Below are 21,325 nucleotides of genomic sequence, written 5' to 3' on the forward strand. Positions count from 1 at the left end.
AGCACTGCAGAGTTGTTTTAGCATAGCTACAAGTCAGTTAAGATAGTAAAGAAAAAAAATCACACTGCATATAGTGTAGTAAAACGCTCCATGCATGTATAATTTAAGCCAATGGAAGGTATTGTAGTTTAGAGCAGTTGTGCTGCAAGTCACTTATAGATAGGATTAAAAATTTAGCGACTGCCAAAAAAAGTAACAACATGATCAAATACAGAGTTAAATGTACTGCCTTTTACTGTTTATCAAATTTATTGCATCTGTTATCAACTGCATTTTCAGTACTTGTACTGTAAAAGTCCTGCTTCTCTCATTGCTCTTAACAGTCCTACAATTAAATTAAATAAAATGAGACTGGGTCACCAACATGTCTTCACACAGCAGTGGTAGGCTCTAAATAGGGAGTTTATCTTGTAGCAAAAATAGATTGTTGATGGCTGACTGAAATTATTTTGTTTGAAGTTGGCTGACTATCAGCTGCTTATTGGCTTTCTGATATGATGATATTGCATAATTGGTCAGATAGCTCTGATAAGGTGGTAACTGGTCATATATGGAGCATCAAAAACATGAGAGGCGAGGGTTGGGGGATTTTTTTTTTTAAGAATAGGATTTAACTCTGAAAATACGGTCTCACATTACTTTTATAATTAATTTGTTTGTGGTACTAATTTCAGTTTATTTTTTACTCAGATGTACTGAACATAAAAACTTGCTGGAAGACCAAATCTCTCTTTTTTCATGTCTGATTATAAAGACTCTTCTGGGTTTCTATTTTCAGCTTGGTGTTTCGCTTGGTACCTTGGGAGCTATTCCAGCAGCAGCTTTAGACCCTAACATTGCAGCACTTGGAGATATTCCACAGCCACCAATTATGGGAAATGTGGATCCTTCCAAAATCGATGAAATTAGGAGAACAGTCTATGTTGGAAATCTGAATTCCCAGGTAGCTTTCTTTTGGTCACATTGGGAACATGGACAGAAGATAATCTTAAATAAATTTAAAAGACCCATATGTTAAGTTTGACTTGCATTGAAAACAGTAGTTAATTCAAACACGTTTTAAAAAATCCTTTAGAGTTATTAATGGTATAGTGAATGGCTTACAGAGAAGGAATTTGCCTTTTTGGAATGCAAGTCATTGGATGTTGTAGAAGGCTAGGTGCTAGTCTTGATGTACTGGTTGCATAAGGTTTTTCATGCAAGATTATGCATCCTCAGTTGAGAGTCCAAACTGCTTACCATTATTGATCAGAGGGTTATTTAAATGAGATGCTGTTTGATCTGGACTGTATGGCACTATGATCGAGTTTTTTGGATTCTTTTTCTGTTTTGTCTGACTACATACCCAAGTAGAAAAATACTGCTTTGAAGAATGTCAGTCCAAAATCCTGGATTAATTGATGGAAACAAAGATTTTGATGCATTTTTCAATACATGTAGCAAGTGCAACTTTTTTGAAATACAAGGACGTTCCCAGACTACCTGGACACCTGCACATCCATGTGGAAGTGCATTTGTAATTTAGAGGAGGTCTGTCCAACTGGTGGCCTGTCAGCTACATGTGGCCTGCAAGAGGTTAACACGTGACCCCTAGGCTCTCATCTGGCTACTGCTGCCCCAGTGAAAAAGGCAGCGCAGTCCATGGTACCAGGTGAGCCAGAGGCCTAGAGCACTATAGCCCCAGTGAAAAAGGCAGCACGGAGCCTGCAGGTGAAGCAAAGCACTATGCAGTATGGAGGTGGCAGGTGGGGATGTCCACCCATGGGGGGCCCATGGCCCCTGCTGGTGCAGCTTGTTGCCTAAGCTGCTGAGAAATTGGAGAGCTCTAATTTGGAGGCTGTGCAGGTGTGTTATATTTCTCTAGATTTTGACAAGTCAGTGACAGCAGTGGGCAGAGTAAAAATTTGCACTTCTTTCAAGGTGTTGCTCTCCTGCATTAACATACCGTGTTAAAATAAATTAATCCAGAAATGCATCCCCCCCCCCCGTAATATAACATTTCTAAACACCAGCTTTTCAAAATGCCTCTCTTTTACTGGCTCTATTTTAAGCAGAATCCCACTGTTTAGATTATGGGACAAAATTAAGATCCTGCTTTTTTGAACTGTCAAATTTCCAAATGGCTTTATAGTTAATGTTGACTTTGAAATAGCAGTAGGAGATTTCTTTCATTTTTTTTTTAGATTATGTGATAAATTAGATAAATGGTGTTCTTCATGCATTTTACTTTAGGAGAGGGTTTTTTTAAAGGTGGTTGTTTTTTTTTCTTACGTTTTCTAGACTACAACAGCAGATCAACTTCTTGAATTCTTTAAGCAAGTTGGAGAAGTCAAGTTTGTGCGAATGGCTGGTGACGAGACGCAGCCAACACGGTTTGCTTTTGTGGAATTTGCAGATCAAAATTCTGTACCTCGAGCTCTTGCCTTTAATGGAGTTATGTTTGGAGACAGGCCATTGAAGTAAGAAACTGTACAGAAAATATCCTAATGAATGCTGAATGAGATATTTCTTACTCTCCTTGATTGATAAATTTATTTATAATCCTGACCCTGTTGAGCAAGGGTGTGATGTGTCGAACATTCTCCAAGATCACTGCCTGTGTTAGCTAATTCATTTATTCTATAGCTTGTTCTAAATTTTCAAGACTGAAAAAGTTCTTAGAAAAGGGTGTATTGTCAAGCATGGGTGATCAAGATGTGGCCTCAGAGCCGTGTCATCTAGGTTATGGGATTCTCCATGGGTCTAGAAACTCACTGTGGTGAGCGATGGCTGCATTAGTTGCTGCAGCTCTGACACAGCTACCAGTTGTCTTGCTGCCAAATTTCTGGATCCATGCACAGCCCCAGAGACAATATTTAGAGTGTAGAGCTATATCATTTGGCTCATGGATTTGGCCATAGGGCTATACATTTAGTTGTGGGAGGTGTGGCAGCTGCTGCAGCTCCAGAAACCAGAGCAATTAATACTACTGCTGCTAGATTCCAGCTCTGCAAGCCGGATGATGCAGCTCTGGATCTAGCACGTGGTGTGGTGTGGGACAAAATATGTTATTCGCTATTTAGTTTCTGAGGGCCAGATTTACGGCAGTGTCGACAACCCTTGGTATTTATGCTGTAATGTTTTATAGACATGGTGTTTATGTTGTAAATATTTCTCATTGTACAGATTATACCTTTAATAAAAAATAGTTCCATTTCCTAGCAGTAGCATAGGCCGATCATTGAGTACCGGGGAGGGTGGGGGAGGCAAGGGCTGCAGCAAAATGGGTGAGGGCCAGGTCTTGCCTGCCCTGGCTGCTGTTGCTCAGGATCAGCAGTGTCAGCTCTTCCATGACTGGGCTTTCTGTGCTGATCTGATGCCCTGTTTGTTCACTTTCCACTTCTCTCATCCCCCTGTATGTGCCATGGCTATGCCTTCCCTGGCAAAGGTTCCCTGGGAAATGAGGGCATTCTGTTTAACATAGTCATCCTGTATCCCCTAGATACTCTGTTGTATGCAACACTGCCTAGCCTGTCTCCTAAGGTTGGGCAGGGGCAGCATAGAACTTCCTCTGCTGTGACAAAGACTCCTCGTGGTGGGGATTGTGGTGCCTTTCATAGTTGGTGCTCCACTTGCCTTGCCATAGTTATGCTACTGTTTCCTGGTGTCTTCTTTTATTAAAAAAATGTATTTATGCTGAACACACCTGGGCAACATATGGTGAATTAATGTATTTGCTAATTTTAGACAAAAATAGATATTATATGTAAATGATTGATTATGAGGAAAAAGCTGAACACATTAATTTTATGTTTGAATGTATATTTATGTATATACTAGTTGTTCATGTCCACTTAAAATAATTGATATACTCACTTAAAAAAAGAAGTGAGTATCTAAATTAAAACTCTACTAATTAAAACTATATTTTCCCCTTAATTTAGAATAAATCATTCCAATAATGCAATAGTGAAACCTCCTGAAATGACACCACAGGCTGCTGCCAAGGAGCTGGAAGAAGTGATGAAGAGAGTAAGGGAAGCCCAGTCTTTCATATCTGCAGCTATTGAGCCAGGTAAATGCATTATGCTTGCTGCTTAATAGGAAACAAGTATACCTGTCTCTGTGTGTTGACACACACACAAACATTTTCAGACAGAGGAAAAGGGTCCCCAAACATGAGCTGTGTGGCAAAATTTAAATTGTCTAAATTATTTCCTCATGCAACAAACTTGTGGAATCTAGTTGTCTTCTCAGTTTATTTTTACATTTTATTTTTAGAGGCTTGTTTTCCAATATGTTAAAAACTGTAAAGTCAAGACTATACCTAATAATGCTTAATGCTGGTGCCATTTATATTCACAGTACTTCACAAACATTAGATATTAAATTGCTTACTCCATGTTTTGGTTTGATTGAGCTATTAGACACATTTTTTGAACTCATAATTATGATAATTTTTCATTGAACTTTGAGAGAATTCGTTCTTGTTAACACACTGTACTGTTGGTTAATTATTTGCCTTTAGCTGTAGGGGTAGAAGAAAAGTTGTTTTAAAAGTCCCTAGGCATGGCTTCAATAATACTCATTACAATCTGGTATGGTGCTTGTGGAAACCAGCGGGAAGTTTCCCATCGACTACACAGAGCTTTGGATCAGACTGATACCTACCTCTGCAGAATATTGTGAGGATTGGGTCATTAGTATTTGTGTAGTACTTTGAAAATAAAGAGTACTTTAAGTATTAAGTGTTATTTTTAAGTTTTTGTGCACGTTTTCAAAATTATTGCTCTCTAAATTTTGTCTATTCTTCTGAAGTTTAATTTTTTAATTAAAAAAGTAATTTTCATAATATACCAAGAAGAAAACATGTTGTAATCTTGTGCATTGTGGCAGCAACATAAATCCCATTCCTTATACAGCTAGCTATTTATAATTATCTGGTTTATGTGTACTGCTGCAGGATGGCTGCACTCAACGAGTATATGCAATGACTTTCTTGGATGTTTCTGAAGGATTTTTGCAAAGAAGGAAGATGTGCAGAGAGTAGGCCCCTTGCACTATATGTGGTACATTCCACTTGTGCCAGATTGTTAACTGGGATCTTTAAATGTTCTGAGCTTACACTGCAAAGTGGTTTTTTCCTCTCAGAGTCTGGAAAGAGCAGCGAAAGAAAAGGCGGTCGATCTCGTTCGCATTCTCGTTCAGAATCCAGATCTAGCTCAAAATCGCGATCTAGAAGGAAAAGATCACACTCAAAACTCAGGTAAGCATGCTGTCCATTTTGCAGTAAGAGTTTATACTTAGTGGCAGTGTATTTTTTGAGAATTTTCTGATTATGAACCAAGTATCACTGGGAAGGAGACTACTGAATTTGGAAATACGGTGCCAGGACCGAAATAATGAAGAACTTTGTCTTGAACAGAGACCAGATAAAAATGATAGAAAAGTTATTTTAGGACAGCGTTAAAAACTTGCAGGATGAAATTCAGGCTGCATACGAATGCTCGTTTCTATCGGAAGAAATTACTTCAAATAGAAAGATAGCCTGGAAGCCTTGCCATCATGGTGAAATGTCCCTGCTTTGCCTCACCTTGGAACTCTGAAGTGAGAAGTAGGCAGAGAGAAGCTGTTACCTCCTCCTCTCCTCCCTTCCCAGTCTGTGCGATGGGGAGAGCAGCTGCCCCGTGCCTTTTCCAGACCTGTGACCCTATTTGCAGAAAGGCATGAGGGCCTTTCCCTCAGCTCCACTTCTCCTGGTCCCTGGTAAGATTTAAACCAGAGGAAATATATGCAGACATTCAGTCTTCTGCGAGACACTCCCCTTGGTTGTTCCTGGGTCATCTTGCTCCTGGAACAGCCATTTTTGCTTCAGAAGAAAAAGCGTAACCATCATCACTTTGAGTTTCTGCTGAGAGAACGACAATTCTCCCAAGAGAAACTGAACATCTGTATTTTGCCTCATTTAATTAGAATAAACTCAAAGATCCAGAGCTTATCTTTTAATACTATGCCTTACTTTAATTTTGGATTTTATTATACAATACAGTTGACTGATGAAAAATCTCAGTTGGTTTTTTACTATTAACAGCCTGACCCATTGGGTAGTTTGATAGCTTTTTTTCAGTATATTTCTAGCATCCCAGACCTACAAAGTTATTTAATAGATTCAGTCTGATAACACATGTGGTATTTTTGTTAACTGTAGCATGCTGGATTGCTGCAATTCTAGTTTTAAAAGTGAAGAATAAATCAGGCTAGCATTTCTCATACTTATCTTCATACAAACCCTTGGAATGAAGTTCTGCGTATCTATGTCCAGGGTACCTGGACATGGAAGAAAAATGATTGTCTGCTACTAAAATGTGACCTGTGATATTTTACCCCAAAATGAGACAAAGTGGAATTCTTCATATATGAAGCTTGGAGCTGTTTCCTGAAATAAGAAAAAACATTTTCTGAAACTTAAAAAATTTCCCCTAGATGATCAAAGTCATACATTGATTATCTCCAGTAGCAAAAGAGTGAGGGCATGCATCACTAAAGTACTTGTAAATTTTCATTTTAAAAAAGTTGAGTATTGCATCAGCAGCCTTTTTAATTTTCCTGCCTGTATTGTCCTGTGATGTGGCAACTAGTAGAACTCTTGTTGGGTGCCAGGGTGCTGATCCATATGTATTCACCATATTGATATGCTACCAAGAAGAGGTTTACCTATGACAGTGGTTCTCAAGCTTTTATTTTATTTTATTTTATTTTTTTTGAGACTTGGTACCCCTTGGAATGTACCAATTCTTAGTTATCACTTTTTTTACTCCAGAAAAATAATAGAGAGTTTTTCCTATCACAGATATACTTGTGGTCCATGTTGAATTCCTATTTCAATCTGGATTTATCTTGTGAATCACATTTGCAAACTTAACAGTGCTAACGTTGTGTGGCACCCTTGAAAGGATCCCAAGGTGCCCTGGTTGAGAATCACTGACAACGGAAACTTCTTTTTAAAAACAAGAACAGTTCACAGTCATTATTAATCTGATGCTTCTTAGTATTTGATGAATGTCTCTTCTTAGACAGGCAAGGTTCTTTGAGTAGATGTGATATCTTTTGTTAGACCAGCTGAGTAGTTGGAAAAAAGTTCCTGGCAAGCTTTCAGGCACAGATATCCTTCTTCATGCTCTGAGTCTCCAAAGAATGAGAGAAGCTAAAAGTGTGGCAGGATGTCTGTGAGAATGTAAATAGGTAGAAATTAGAAAGACAAAAAGGTAAAGCAGGTAAGGGAGGGGGAAAAAAAGCAAGGGGAGGGGGGAAGCCAAAGGCAGACATTACAGTGATAGAATACAAGGTAGAAAAGAGGCTGTCTGTGAAAAAGGAAATAGTAGAAAATCAGGGAACCAGGAATGAGAGAAGCTTAAAGTGTGGTAGGATATCAGTGAAAATTATAAATAGGTAGAAATTAGAAAAACAAAAGGTAACGCAGGGAAGGGAGGGAGAAGAAAGCGGGGGGTGGGAATCCAAAGGGGAACACTACAGTGGTATTAATACAAAGTAAAAAAGGAGGCTCTTAATGAAAAAGGAAATAGTTGGAAATCAAGAAGACAAAGGGCAGACAAATAGGGGAGGGGAGAAAAAGTGGGGGAAAAGAAGAATGTAAGAAGTCAGGTCAGGCAGGTACCTGATGAATCAGATGTCAGGCAGGTTGTAACGTGTCATAAATCCAATGTCTATATTGAGTCCTGATTTTCTGTATCCAGTAGATTTATGAAGTGAAGTTCATAGGCTCATCTATGGAAGGTGTTTTGTAAATTCCCTTTGAGGATTAGAACTGAGAGATTGGAGAGGGAGTGATTGTCTTGTGAGAAGTGTGCCCCCACAGGTAGTTGGGTCACAGGTAATTGTTGTCTTTGAATGCACACTGAAAATCTATCATTCTGGCGCACAGTTGTTGTTTGGTTTCTCCTACATATTTTCCATCAGGGCATTTGGTGCACTGGATGAGATATGTAACATTTCTAGAGGTGCAGGTGTAAGATCCAGGAATGGTGGTGGTTCTGTAATGTGGTGTAGCTATTGGGGTGGTGAAGTGTTGGCAGGTTGTGCATTTCTTGTCCTGGCATGGTCTGGATCCATTGGGCGTGGTTTGGCTCATAGGGAGTTTGCTTCTGGTAATGAGGTTAGCAAGGTTTGGTGCCTATTTAAAGGCTAGGATGGGTGGTTCTGGAAAGATCTGTTTTTAAGAATGAGGTCTTCTTTTAGTATGGGTTGCATTTGTGTGAGAATTTTCCATGTAGGTTCCAGAGAAGGGTGGTATGTCATAACTAATGGTGTGTGATTTGTGGGGTTTTTCTTTTTGTATTGCTGTAGATCTTCACATGGTGTCCAGGTGGCTCTTTCAAAAGTGTGATCTTTCTCTGGAGGAGTGTCCTTGTTGGTTGAAGGCCCTTTTGACGTTTGTGAGGTGGCCATCACAGGTATTCTCCTTGGTGCAAGTTCGGTGATATCAGAGAGCTTGGCTGGACATCTGTACAGGTTTCTTGGTGTGCTTAGGGTGATTTGCTGGTTCTGTGTAGAGAGATATGTTGGTTCGTGGGTTTTTTATGTATGGTGGTTTGAATTTTGCCATCTTGGATATTGTTCATGGTGTCCAAAAAGAAAATGCTGGCGTTAGAGTATTCAAGTGCTAGTCTGATGGAGGAGTGATGATTGTTGAATTTTTGGTGGAAATCGGAGACTGCAAGATTTCTGTCCAAATGATGATGTCATCTATGTATCTTAGATATATATAATCAGGGTTTAATGGTGCAGTTCTTGAGGAAGTCTACTTCTAGGTGGGCCATAAGAAGGTTGGCATATTGTGGGGCCATTTTGGTGGCCATAGCTGTGCCCATGGTCTGGAGGAAATGCTGGTTGTTGAAACTGAAGTTGTTGTGTGTGTGAGGATGAAGTATGTGAGTTCAGTGGTATCCTGAGGTTTGTATTCTGAGTTGTAATCTCATTCTTGTAGATATGTGAGGCAGGCTTGGATGCCATTCTGGTGTGGGATCTTGGTGTATAACCTAGTGACATCCACGGTGGCTAGGAGGGTATCACTGGGAAGGTGGAAGTACTTCCAGGTACACTGCCATGCACTTGGGGGAGGGCCCTGTGCTTCTGTGGGACGCTCCATCCACCCCACCATCTCGGCGTTCTTGAGCCACACCTGGTACCTCGAGGTATGTAGAAAAAAACATCTAAAGCTGCATCTGTGGCTGAATCGCTGATTCTCTGAATCAGGATCGAATCTTCATATTCGGATTTGGCCAAATCAAATCAGGACAGTGAACCCAATCAATGAATCGGATTACTGTCTCCTGAATCAGGCCGAATCCAAATCAAATGCAGCCCATTTTGCACACTCCTAATCGCAGTCAGTTTTAAATGCTTATCATTCTAAAAGACCATTTTGATCATGTCAGGGAAGCAGCCACATCCTCCAGAAGAAGTCATGCTCAGCCATTCCCTACTTCTTAGTAGTTTATCATCTCCCAGAGGCCTTCACCTCAAATCCATCAATCATATCTGTCTCGTCTTAGTCTAACTGAGCTGTAATTGGTTTGACCTATATATGACAGACTATTTCCACATTATTATGTGGCGTGTGCTTCTAGGGAAAAATATGGCTTCTCCTTTCCCCTGGCACACCTTTTTCTGTCCCTGCATCTTGAGCTGCAGAATGCTGGTGGAGAATTGCATTTTGTGTATTGTCGTATTCCTCAGGATTTAGCCAGTAATACATATGAGTGAGCTTTCTGCCTTCAGCCTGGTAAGTTTTTCTTTCTGGTACTCCAGCCTATGGGAGTACCAGTGTGGGAGAACACCTAAGAATTTGTCCTAAAACATCAAATTTAGCATTTATAAAGTCTTCTATGGGGAATATGTTCTTTCCAGATTTAGGAGAAATACGTTTGGAAAACCAGTGCTTTCTGTAAGGCATTGAAAAGGGGATAGTGAACTTTGCAGCCTGTCATGTTTGAGTATATGCCAGATATGTTAATTCAGAATCCTTTTTAACGTGGTTTCTAGTGAAATATTTGTACATTGGGACAATTCTGTTTTTATGTTTTATTTCTGTGATGTAATCTCAATGAATGGAATGTTTTTGTTATATAAAATCTCAGCATTCCCATTTATCAATGTGGGTTTGAAACACCATGTTTCACTGAGGTGCAAGGCCACAAATACTTTAAATAAATCTTCCAAAATAAGAAATAATAAAACTGCTTATATTGCACCTTTATCTCTTTGGATGTGTCGCATATTTTACAGGGTAAGGGGAATTTTTTTTTTTTGAGAAGTAGTAGAATTTTTTTAAAGTTCAAATCATACTAAGGCTGGAAAACTGAGCTAGATGAAGTAATTAAAGCAAATTTATTTAGTTACCAGGATTCCAGATGAACAGTCTCTGAAAGGTGACGAAAACTGTAATTTCAATGGCCACTTTTTACAAACTTGTAATAATTTCTTATGCAAACTACTATTAATTCTTGTATTAATAACTTTAAGGATATTATGATATTAAGTTGATGCAGAGATGTAGTTGGCTATGTTGGTTCTAACATACTACCCTTCCCTATATGCTGCCTTAGTTGATTCATTACTATTTCCTACCATATTCAAAGAGATTATTGGATTCCAAACTTCTATTTTTCCAGTATTTTTGTTTGTGTTAATTGAACGTGTATGACATTTTAATAACACTTTTAAAAAAATGATGTCTTATTTTGAGAGATGGGTGACCCTGATTTCATATGTGGAGAGATATAAAGAATGGGATATTAAGTCGGTATAAAATTAGATGATGCATCATTTTCTTTCCCAAGACATAATTTATGTATTTTTCTTAGTTGAAATGCTTTTCTGAAGTATGAAAATTAAATGATATCTATATGTATCTATATATATACTTCTTGTATTGTTTTATATAGGAGCAGATCTCGCAATAGATCACTCTCTAGACACAAGGATAGACGCCGTTCTAGAAGTCCTCCCAAAAAGCGTTCCAGTTCTAAGGAAAGGCGGAAATCAAAAAGTCGTTCTCATTCTCGGTGAGACTTCTTTTCTTAGTGCTTTTGCAAGAGCTACATACTAAAAACGAAGTAGTCTTACAAAATTTAGACTAAGGTGAAAATGAAATTGCTAAAATACTTCATTCTGTTCACTTTGGGTTTTCAGAATTTGCCTGTCTTTTTAAGTTAATGAGATCACTTGTAAGCGTGTACAAATTGGATGATATGCAGGTCCTGGGAGTAACTGTATTTCCCCAATATAAAATCTATAAAAAATAAACTTGCCAGGTTTTTTTCATACCTGGGGTGCTTAAATTTACATAGTGAGTTTCTTCAACTTCCACTGAAGTCAGATGGTGCTACAATGTTGAACATAATTGTAAATAAAATAATTTTAATATAAATACCAAACTTTAGTCAGCCAATTTGAAAAATGTTATTCTATATAAATAGTGCAGTCCTGGTATAGTTGTGAATGAGCTGTGTTCATTCCAAAGTTGTATTGTCTCAGAATATGAGACCAAACACAGAAGACATTTATAAAACAGGCATCCATGATTTTCATTTTCATGCATATGAGTTTCTAGTTCTTCCAGATTGGCCATTTTGCCTCCTTTTAAAATGATGCATCTTTGCTCAATGAAATATTTACTTATTACTAACCAAATCCAGTCACTTGTTTTTAGTCCTGGTTGACTAATTTCAGTGGGGAAAAGGAAGTCTGAAGCTCTCAAATTAATCATGAGAAGTACAGATAGCTGCTTCTGCTGCCTATGGTACAGCGAGACAAACAAATTATACTGAATTAAGTGATAATCTGCTCTGGTTTAGCCTCTACTTATTGCAAAGTAGAAGTGGACTCATGAAACAAAATAACTCCTCACCCCTTCTTTATACATACATAATTTATTTGTCTGAACACATCCAAGGAAACAAAACACTATAGAGAGCTTTTGGATGCCAAAACACTTATCCAGAAAGCTGCACCCTGGAACACCTGTAGTTGTGTACATTCAGTGTTCCACCCCAGACTGATGGATTACTTCTAAAGGAGAATCATGCTACCAGTCAGTGACAAAGGGAATTATCGTGACAGAATCCAGCAAACATTTTGTTGCTGAAATCGGGATAATTTCTAACTGTTAGAGGTGGATGAATCTATGGGACTTGAGATACTTTGAGCAAACATTAGATGTATTCCTTCAGTTGATAAGGTTTCCTGCTGTTTCAGCACGTCTTTAAAATTAGCACATCAGTCAATGTGTTAGATCCTGTTAGTCTGTCAAAATTTGTCATTTTTAATAGATTTACAGATTTAACCTCAGTACCTTACTTGTCTAAATGGCTAGTATCAGAGTCACTGTGCATCTGTTCAGAATGAGGAACTGCCTGGGAACTGTTATGTTTGCAGGTTCACCAAAGTGGTGGGAAAATCTTATCCTTTAGTCAAGTTCATGTTGCCAGTTGGAAGCTGAAAGTTGTTTGTCTCAACTCCTAAAGCAGCCTTAGGGGCCAGTAGATACCTCTTCCTTATACCTTAGTTCTTATCCTATGGAAGTTGATTACTTTTATAGTCTGGCATTCCTCTTTGGTCTTTAGCTCCTCTTTTTCTTTATCCTTTCTAAATTTTGGATGGTAAGCCAATTCAGTATCTACTCTTGACATATGGCTTGCCTCTGTCTAAATGAGAATGAGGCAGTTTTCACCTTAGGATTTTAAAACTGGAAGTTATTTCCAGACAAGGTCTTTGGGTAAACGTGGTATCTTTTACTAGAGCAGTTAAGTAGTTGGAAAAATTGTTCTTTACAAGCTTTTGGGCACAGGGAGAGTCTGCTAGTGTTTGTGTACTCTCTTGCGTGAAACAGCAGCTTAAAGCCAGTATACAGAATGCAGGTCTGTTTGCATTTTCACAGACCTACATTTTGCATCTTGGCTTTAAGCTTCTATTCCACCCAAGAGAGTACACAAACACCAGCAACTCTCCCTATGCCTGAAGAAGGTTGTTTGTGCCCGAAAGCTTGCAAAGAACAGTTTTTCCAACTATTTAGTTGGACTCATAAAATACATCAGGTTTACCCAAATAACCTTGTCTGCCTGTGTCCTTAGACCAACGTGGCTATAACCAACACCCCCAAAGTTATTTCCTACGTCCAGGATGTATATAATGTGTGTGTGTGTATGTGTTTCTGTATGGTGCAACAGTTTAGGGTAGAAACTTTTATCCAGTCAGCTGTCTTCATCAGCGTCTCTGGGATGGAGTATCCCATATGCCATTTTAGATGAGCATATTTGCTCTTATGAGAGAATACACTTACAAGGCAGGGAAAATTTGTCTAGCTTCTCACAAAGTGCAGGAAGATGCGACTTAACCTACTCTAGATGCCCTTAAATTTGATATAATGCACATAATTCAACTATCCTGGTATAATGTGGTTAATGTAAAAACTATATCCATATCTTTTTCCATTAGTTTCTCAGCATTTGTCTTGGGTGGAAAACCACCATATTCACTCAAATCCAAGACAAGGAGGCTCCTCCCTATTTAACATGTCGGGGGGTGGGGAGTCTTGGATTTGAGTACAAGGTGGTAGAGGGGGCAGTCAGTTTCTGGCTCCAGCCCCAACACCATCTGCAACTGTTGTTTGTGCCTCTGCCACTTACTGTCCCTGGTTGCACCCCTCCACAATTTCTCCTCCCCCTCTCCTTCCTTCTCCTGCCTCCTTTCTTACACTTGCTCTGGCCCCAGCTCTCACCCTGTCTGGTCTGGAGCACAATGCATGTGCTTGCTCTGGCTCAGTAACAGTTCTTGCAGCAGCAGCAGCAGCAGCTCTGGCTGGAGCCCAGGCCAGAGCTGCCACCACCACTGCCGCTATGGAGTTGAGGAAGGGGGGTGTTGGTAGGCACTGGCGGGAGGGAGGGCAGGTGCCAGGGAGTACAGGCATGAGGGGGTAGGGGTTAAATTCAGTGTCATCTTGGATTTGAGTAAATACAGTAGACAGAGATGAGAGGGATCAGAAATTTCTGTTTTAGTTACTTGTGAAATAGAAGTGTATGTTTGGCCAAACATTTACGAGTATGTCAAGAGTGTGAATTCAGTCTTCATTAGGATCATTTTAGTAGTGACTTAATGAATGAATATTTGGCTTTTCACAGGGACAAGAAGAAAGATAAAGAGAAGGTCAAGGAAAAAGAAAAGGTCAAAGAAAAGGACAAAGAGAGAGAGAGGGACAAAGAGAAGGAGAGAGACAGAGAGAAAGAAAGGGAGAGAGAGAGAGACAAAGAGCGAAGTAGGGACAAGGACAGGGACAGAGACAAGGACAAAGATAGGGGCAGAGACAGAGAGAGAAACAAGGACCGGGAAAGAGTTAAGGAGAAGGACAGGGACAAGGAGAAAGATAGGGATAGAGAGAAGGACAAGGAGGTAGATCAAGACAGAGAGAAGGAAGCAAAACTGGAGAAAGAGGGGGATAAGGATAGAGAAAAAGTGAAGGACAAGGAGGGGGACAAAGACAAGGACAAAGGAGGGAACAAGGAGAAGGACAAAGAAAAAGAGAAGGACAAGGATGGGGACAAAGAAAAGGACAAGGAGAAGGATCGTGAGAGAGAAAAAGAGAGGGATGATAAAAAGAAGAAAGATAAGAGATCCCGAACACCCCCCAGAAGTTATAGTTCATCAAGAAGATCTCGCAGTTCCAGCAGGTTTGATATTTTAAGGCATTTTTTTGTCACTGCTTTAACCTGTCTTGACAGTTAAATAAAGTGTAACCTGTTTAAAACTTTAATGCCACATGCTGATATTTCACTGTTGAGTATTAACACAAGGAAACAAATTACATTTTCTTTGACCCTATTTGTTGGAAATTGATTGTTGGGGGAAGACCCTTAAATCTCTATTCTTCCATCTGTTTCTGTTATGACATTTTGGAAGTAACAACTATTACATGCAGTTTGGGGTTATAATGTGTTGGAAGATAGTACTATAGAACATAACTGGCACAATTTACTTTAGATTACTTTAGATTTGATGCCTAATAATGGTCCTTTAAATTACTCTGTAGTTTCTCTTTGAGCACAATAATCCATTTTTATTTGAGCTTTGCCATTGGGGAAGTATCTTTTGTATATGCTGGACTCCTCCAAAACCTCTGGAAAAAAAACATTTGGGCCCTGTTATGTAGTGTTCTTAATTTGTTCCAGCTAGTTGAACCTCTAGTTAGAGTTCCACTTGTTTCAGTGTAGCTACTCTCTGTTTTATTTTTAGCACTGATTATTAGTTGCAGAAGTTGTTCTATGTAAAGTTATTACATTGTAGTTGAGCAGAATTAGTGTGAATTTGCACCATTTCGCTGTTTAATCATATTTTTATATTCATCTTGGTGCTGCAGCAGCCTTCCTTTTGAACTGAGAAGTGGCACAGTACAGCTTGAGGTAGCTGGCTTCAGTGAGGCCTTTTGTGTAATTTTAAGATTGTACATGATAGACGTATAAATAGTTTTTTTCTACATTGTACTGGAGCTGGCATAGCGGAGAAGTAAGGTGTTTGTTTTCTTGTTTTCTCCTTTCACTCAAGGAGCTCAGACGGACTGAGTGTCCAGACTGATCATTTTTGATGGCATTAGCATAACTCAGAAAAACTCGGTCCAAGTCTAAAACATGACCTTCTGTCTTGATCGAGAATATAGAAGAAAACTAGCAAAACTGAATTATCTCTTAAGGGCAGGAAGCAGTGGCCTTTGGGTAAAATCTTGGCCCTACTGAATTCTACAGGGCAAAGATGGACAAGGTTCTTTGGCTGAATCCAGTATCTTTTATTAGACCAACTCTGATAGTTGGAAAAATTCTTCTAAGCAGCTTTTGGGCACAAACACCCTTCGTCAGGCTGAGGAAGTGTCTTCTGAAGGGCACAGACCATCTGCAGATGCTTCCTTAGCCTAACAAAGGGTATTTGTGCCCAAAACCTTGCTAAGAAGAATTTTTCCAACTATTTGAGTTAGTCTAATAAAAGATATCAGATTTACCCAAAGAATCTTGTCTGCCTATGTCCTTAAACCAACACAGCTACAACCTACACCCCTGAAACAGCATAGATGTCACTCATAGTATGAACATTAAATAATAGTATTTAATTTAAACATAGCAAGTTCTTAGTATCAGCAGATGTTGAAAAGCACACTCAGTACCTCACAAAGTATGTTACAGTAGAAATGTCAAAAAGGAGTTTCTATCCACCGCTTCCCTCTCTGACAAAATTATAGAACATTAAAATCTCTTTTACTTGTGCAATTCATACACTTGGTATTAGTCATTATATAACTGGATAATGACAGTGTTAACTAGCTGTCATGCTAAAGAATGATTGTAACAAACTTCTATTTTTATGTAATGGTTGAATTTATTGTGTAGAATGGACCTGGCACAATTTATTTCAGATTTGATGCTTAACACTGGTCCTTTGGATAATTTTTAATTTCTTGGTCTTGTAGAGAAAGGCGTAAGAGGAAAAGCAGAAGTCCTTCCAAATCTCCAAAAACATCCAAAACAACGAAGAGAAAGTCTTCCCGGTCTCCCTCACCAAGAAGGTGAGGTTTTTTTATTCAAATATAAAATGTAAATCTGCAGCAAAGGAAGGAAAATCTCTAATGACCTTTTTCTGAACTAAAATTTGGTTATATTGCCACTTTAACAATATTGTACAAAGCACTATGAGTAGATTCGGACTTCTGGACAGGTTTTTTTAGCACATACAAGAAGCATCTAACTAGCGTTATTGTTTTTTCCTTGGAAATGATCAAGCCAGAATGTAAGATAGAGAATACAGAGATATGGGGAAAAACTTCAAATGTTTCTGACTGGTTTATCCACCCTGTATTACTCACTGCAGATAGTTCCACTTGGTTAAAATGATTACATTCTCAGTTAAGTCTGTATGCTTGTCAGAGATGTGCTATTTCAAGGACTTTTGTCACTTGGACTTATTTTTTTGCTCCCTTCTCTGCAGACGGCTTGGTACTGAAATATTCAACTACTTTTGCTAAGAAAATTGCATGTTTACAGAAATGTATTAGTTTTCTCTTTTCATTCTTCTAGAAGGCCTCAAAAATGAGGCTGGGATGTCACTTAATGCCTGTTGAGTCTAGATCTAATTAGAACTCTATTTAGAATTCTAGATCTGATTGCTGATCTGCTAGTCATTCTCCAAGGCACTGAATTGTTGGTTTCTTGCTGATAAGAAAAAAATATGTATGTCTTTTAGCTATTAATCAACAACTGAAAACTTACTTTAAGTGGGAAAAATGGTATCAAGTCAGAGAGTGATTTTGGAGTCTGAGGATACAGATAAATGTAATGATTGTATTGATACCAAAAGATATAGGTACAAGTTGGTACTGTACCACTAGTATATCTGCATGATTTTGCAGTGATAAAAATGTAGCAAAACTGCTTTATCTTTAACTGTGCTTCATTCAGTTTCAGACGGTAGCTTGCTTGTATCCTTAGGCTCATGCCATAACTGTTACAGCATAATAGCTGATACATGCTCTCTAGGGATGTGTGAAAAGGTAGCGTTCTGTTTCGAATTCTGTTTCGATTCGAAACAGCTGTTCCATTCTGTTGAAACAGGGCTGAAACAGTGAAAATGTTTCGATTTTTTGCTCATAGGATATAGTGGGGAAGTTCAAAACAGCCTATAATTTTGTCATTTCTGGCCTGATTTGGGTGAAGCTTGCAGGAGTGGTAGCCCCTTCTGAGGGTATGAAGCCTGGCAAGTTTCAAGGAGATAGGTGCAAGGGTTTGGGGGAAACTGTACCTCAAGCTGCAGACAAGCAAAACTCGTGATATGGGTGACACTGTGTGTGTTAAGGCACAGTAGGGTGAAAGCTACAGACCTGCTAGCCCCTGCTGAGACCACAAAGCCTGCCAGCTGTTGAGGAGACAGGTGCAGGGACTTCTGGGTTCTGGGGCCCTGCACCTCTGGCTGCTGACAGGCAAAAGTTGTGTCATGGGTACTTGTGAATCAAACCACTGCCTCCCTATATAGAGCTGGTCCCTGAGTGAGCCATTATTGATTGCATAACACAGTAGCTAGCTACAATAATGAGTTAATGAGCAAGGATTAACGCCTAGGGAAACCACAGATTAATGAGAGGAAAGAATCAATACAGAGCCAGGATCTCCTTTAAACTTCACTGTTAAAGGTACAGAAGCCCCAGTTTGAACTAATGAATGCTGGAGACCAACTCTTGGGACTGAATACCCCCGATCAACTGCTCCCAGAGCCCTATTTATTATGGAAGCGAATTAATCAAAATTCATCAACGGACTCCTGAGACTGCATGTACTTGCTGATGTGACCCCTGGGGCTGACAGCTGCCATCCAGCAACTGCCAAAGGGGATGTCCCACGAGGTCAATGACCCCTGGATTGGGTAAGCCCGACAATTGGGGAGTCACCAAAGTCTGCCAGAAAGGGATAAAAGCAACAAAGAATGGCCCCCAATGGTGTCCTCTTTGACCTAACCAGCAGCCTACCTGTCCAGCCAGAGGGACCAGGCAGCGACCTCCTTCTGAGGCAGCATTGCGTTGAAAGAAGCCTCAACTGGCCATCAATGGCAGACTCCAGCACTTGGGGATAGGTATATCTTGACACTGGTGTTTAGTATTCAAAGCTAGCTGCTGTGTGTGTCTGTGTGTGAATGCTTGAATGTTTGTGTGTTTGAGGGGATCAGCCCCAAGGTTTATGATCTGACTTTTGCATCCGTCTAAACTAGAATTTCATGATGATCCTGTGAGTTGATCCTTTGTAGCAAACATTGTGGCCGCAGCAGGGCCTAGCAGGCCTGCAGTTTTCACCCCCCTGTGCCCCAAGACAGACGCACTCAGTTGCACCAGCACCCATGTCACAAGTTTTGCGTGTCAGCAGCTAGGGGTGCAGGGCCCCAGGACTGCCCTGCACCTGTCTCTTTGACAGCTGACAGCCTTCGTAGCCACAGCAGGGACTAGCAGACCGGCAGTTTTTACCGTGCTGTGCCTTAACACACAGTGTCACCCATGTCACGAGTTTTGCTTGTTCGTAACTTGAAGTACAGTTTCCCCCAAACCCCTGCACCTATCTCCTTGAAACCTGGCAGGTTTTGTGGCCTCAGCAGGGGCTACTGCAGTTTTGACCTTGCCATGGCTTAACACATACTTGAGACATGAGTTTTGCTGTCAAGAATTTGGGCTGCAGTTTCTTCGAACCCCCTGCACCTATCTCCTTGAAACTTGTTAGGCTTCATGCCCTTAGAAGGGGCTATCATTCCTGCAAGCTTCATCCAAATCAGGCCAGAAATGACAAAGTTATAGGCTGTTTCAACCTTCCCCATTATAGCCTATGGGCAAAATATCGAAATGGCGAAACGTTTCAACTTGCCATGTTTTGTTTCGAGGCTGTTTTGACTATATGTTTCTTTTGACTTTGCTGCTTCGACTTCGAAACAAGTCAAAACAACATCGAAACAAAACTGGCAGCAAAATTTTACATGGCCCTAATGCTCTCCTCTCCTTTTAAGGAGAATAAAATTATGTTTACTCATTCTCTCGTTTCTTAAGATGGATATAAGCATTCATTTTGCCAATTGTTTACCTTCAAATAGACATAAAGTCAGTTGGCAACTTGCACAATGTAGTAGGTAGTAGTAATTTTTGCATTTTGGTGTATAAGATGCGTATGGAAGCTTAACACTGTCTTTTCTTTATTTTTCTTGTTAACCTCTTTAGAAAAAGTAATGTGTAGTCATAAATAGTTCAGAATGCTACTATCTGGCATGAAGAGATTAGTCTTTTCAGGTAGCTCCACATCCTGAACATCCTCACAGCATATTAGAAGGAGTCTACATCTTTAGAACAGGGCTGTCCAACTTCTCAGAAGCAGGGGGCCACGTGCTGTGAATTGTACCAGTGCGGGGCTGCATGCAACACAGGCCGCACCAGTGCAAGCCAGTAGCAACCTGGACTGTGTACTGCATGGGCCTCTCTACAGTGCATCACACATGCTGGCATTCCAGCCTCACCATTGGCTCCCTGGCTATGGGCTCCCCTCTTGTGCTGTGCTGCATGAGCACCCCAGGCTGCTCCCTGGGGGAGGGTGGGGAGACAGGAAGTAGAAGCCAAAGGAGGGAGGGGGAGCCCAGAGCCCCTGGCTGCTGCTGCAGCCAGAACAATGGGGGGAGTTCCAGTTGGGTAGGAATATAGGTACCACAAATTCATCCCTTGGTGCTTTATGCAGTCCACAGGCCACCAATTGGACAGCTCTGTTTTAGAATAAGACTGCTGAAATTGTTATATAGGAGCTACCAGTTAAAACATGTTTCTGTTTCAGTTCAGGACTAAAAATAGTAGTTATGTCCACAGGTGACCCTAGTAGGGTGCAGGGCCCGGGGCAAATCAGCCTGTGCGGGGCCCAGACGTGAAGAAGCCGGTGGTGGGCAGGGGGTGGCTGCAAGCGGCTAGATGTGAAACCGGCAGCAGCATGGAGTCACCAGCATTAGGCGGGCCCTACAAGAGGGGCTGTGGCTTCTCTACGCAGCTCTTTGGGGTCCACAAAAGCATGGGCCCAGGGTAGTCACCCTGATTGCCCCCCTCCCAAGGGATGGCCCTGGTTATGTCTAGGAATTGCAGTTTTAGGATTTAATTGACTTATTCTTACTAAATGTCTAAAATCTTGCTTAAACAGAAATAAGAAGGAAAAAAAGAGAGAAAAAGAAAGGGATTCAAATAATGAAAGGAAAGAGAGAGAGCGATCTACATCCAAGAAAAAGAGCAGCAAAGAGAAAGAAAGTCGGGAGAGGTCTGATAAAACCAGCACTACACTAAAGGTAAGTAGTTGGGACTGAGTGGTGAACAGGAACATGGAGCAGTAGAGTTAGATATTTGACTTCCTCCAGTATTTGTCATTTTTGGATACTTAGGTGTAGTTCTTCCCAGCAGTAGATAGTACATCCTTTCGTTCAGCATTTCTTAACCTGTGGGTTGCAACCCAGAAGTGAGTCGCAGGAATATATGAAATGGTCATGGAAAAACATGCAAAATCACAAATTTTGTCTTTTAAAGGAGAAAAATGGGGGGAACCATGGGTTTCCCCTTGCAGGTTGGCAGAGTTCTAGCCTGGAAGGGGCTGCTTGTGGCTGGGGGGAGCGGGAGGAGAATGGTCAGGCAGGGGACATTACATGCATGTGCATGTGCACATGGCAGCCAGGCAGTGTGGACAGGAGCTCCTGCAGCTCCCTTCCATTGTCTATGGGTGGGGAGTGGGGGAGGGCATAG

General features: G+C 40.4%; 1 protein-coding gene across 4 annotated transcripts in view; it reads left to right on the forward strand.

Moving 5' to 3' along the window:
• SREK1 (splicing regulatory glutamic acid and lysine rich protein 1) overlaps positions 1-21,325 on the forward strand; it is a 49,426-nt gene that overhangs the window by 24,143 nt on the left and 3,958 nt on the right. For 3 of the 4 annotated variants that reach the window (XM_019532166.1, XM_019532169.1, XM_019532170.1), the window contains 8 exons: positions 779-943; positions 2,281-2,459; positions 3,924-4,054; positions 5,131-5,245; positions 10,944-11,063; positions 14,178-14,723; positions 16,508-16,603; positions 20,736-20,877. In XM_019532166.1, the coding sequence (XP_019387711.1) occupies positions 779-943; positions 2,281-2,459; positions 3,924-4,054; positions 5,131-5,245; positions 10,944-11,063; positions 14,178-14,723; positions 16,508-16,603; positions 20,736-20,877 (1,494 nt within the window). Of the gene's footprint in view, positions 1-778; positions 944-2,280; positions 2,460-3,923; positions 4,055-5,130; positions 5,246-10,943; positions 11,064-14,177; positions 14,724-16,507; positions 16,604-18,220; positions 18,316-20,735; positions 20,878-21,325 lie in introns of those variants that run through there. The other variant, XM_019532167.1, reaches the window with a different exon arrangement.

The sequence above is a fragment of the Crocodylus porosus genome, unplaced genomic scaffold (genome assembly GCF_001723895.1).
Source record: "Crocodylus porosus isolate Cpor-Errol unplaced genomic scaffold, CroPor_comp1, whole genome shotgun sequence".
Taxonomy (NCBI): domain Eukaryota; kingdom Metazoa; phylum Chordata; order Crocodylia; family Crocodylidae; genus Crocodylus; species Crocodylus porosus.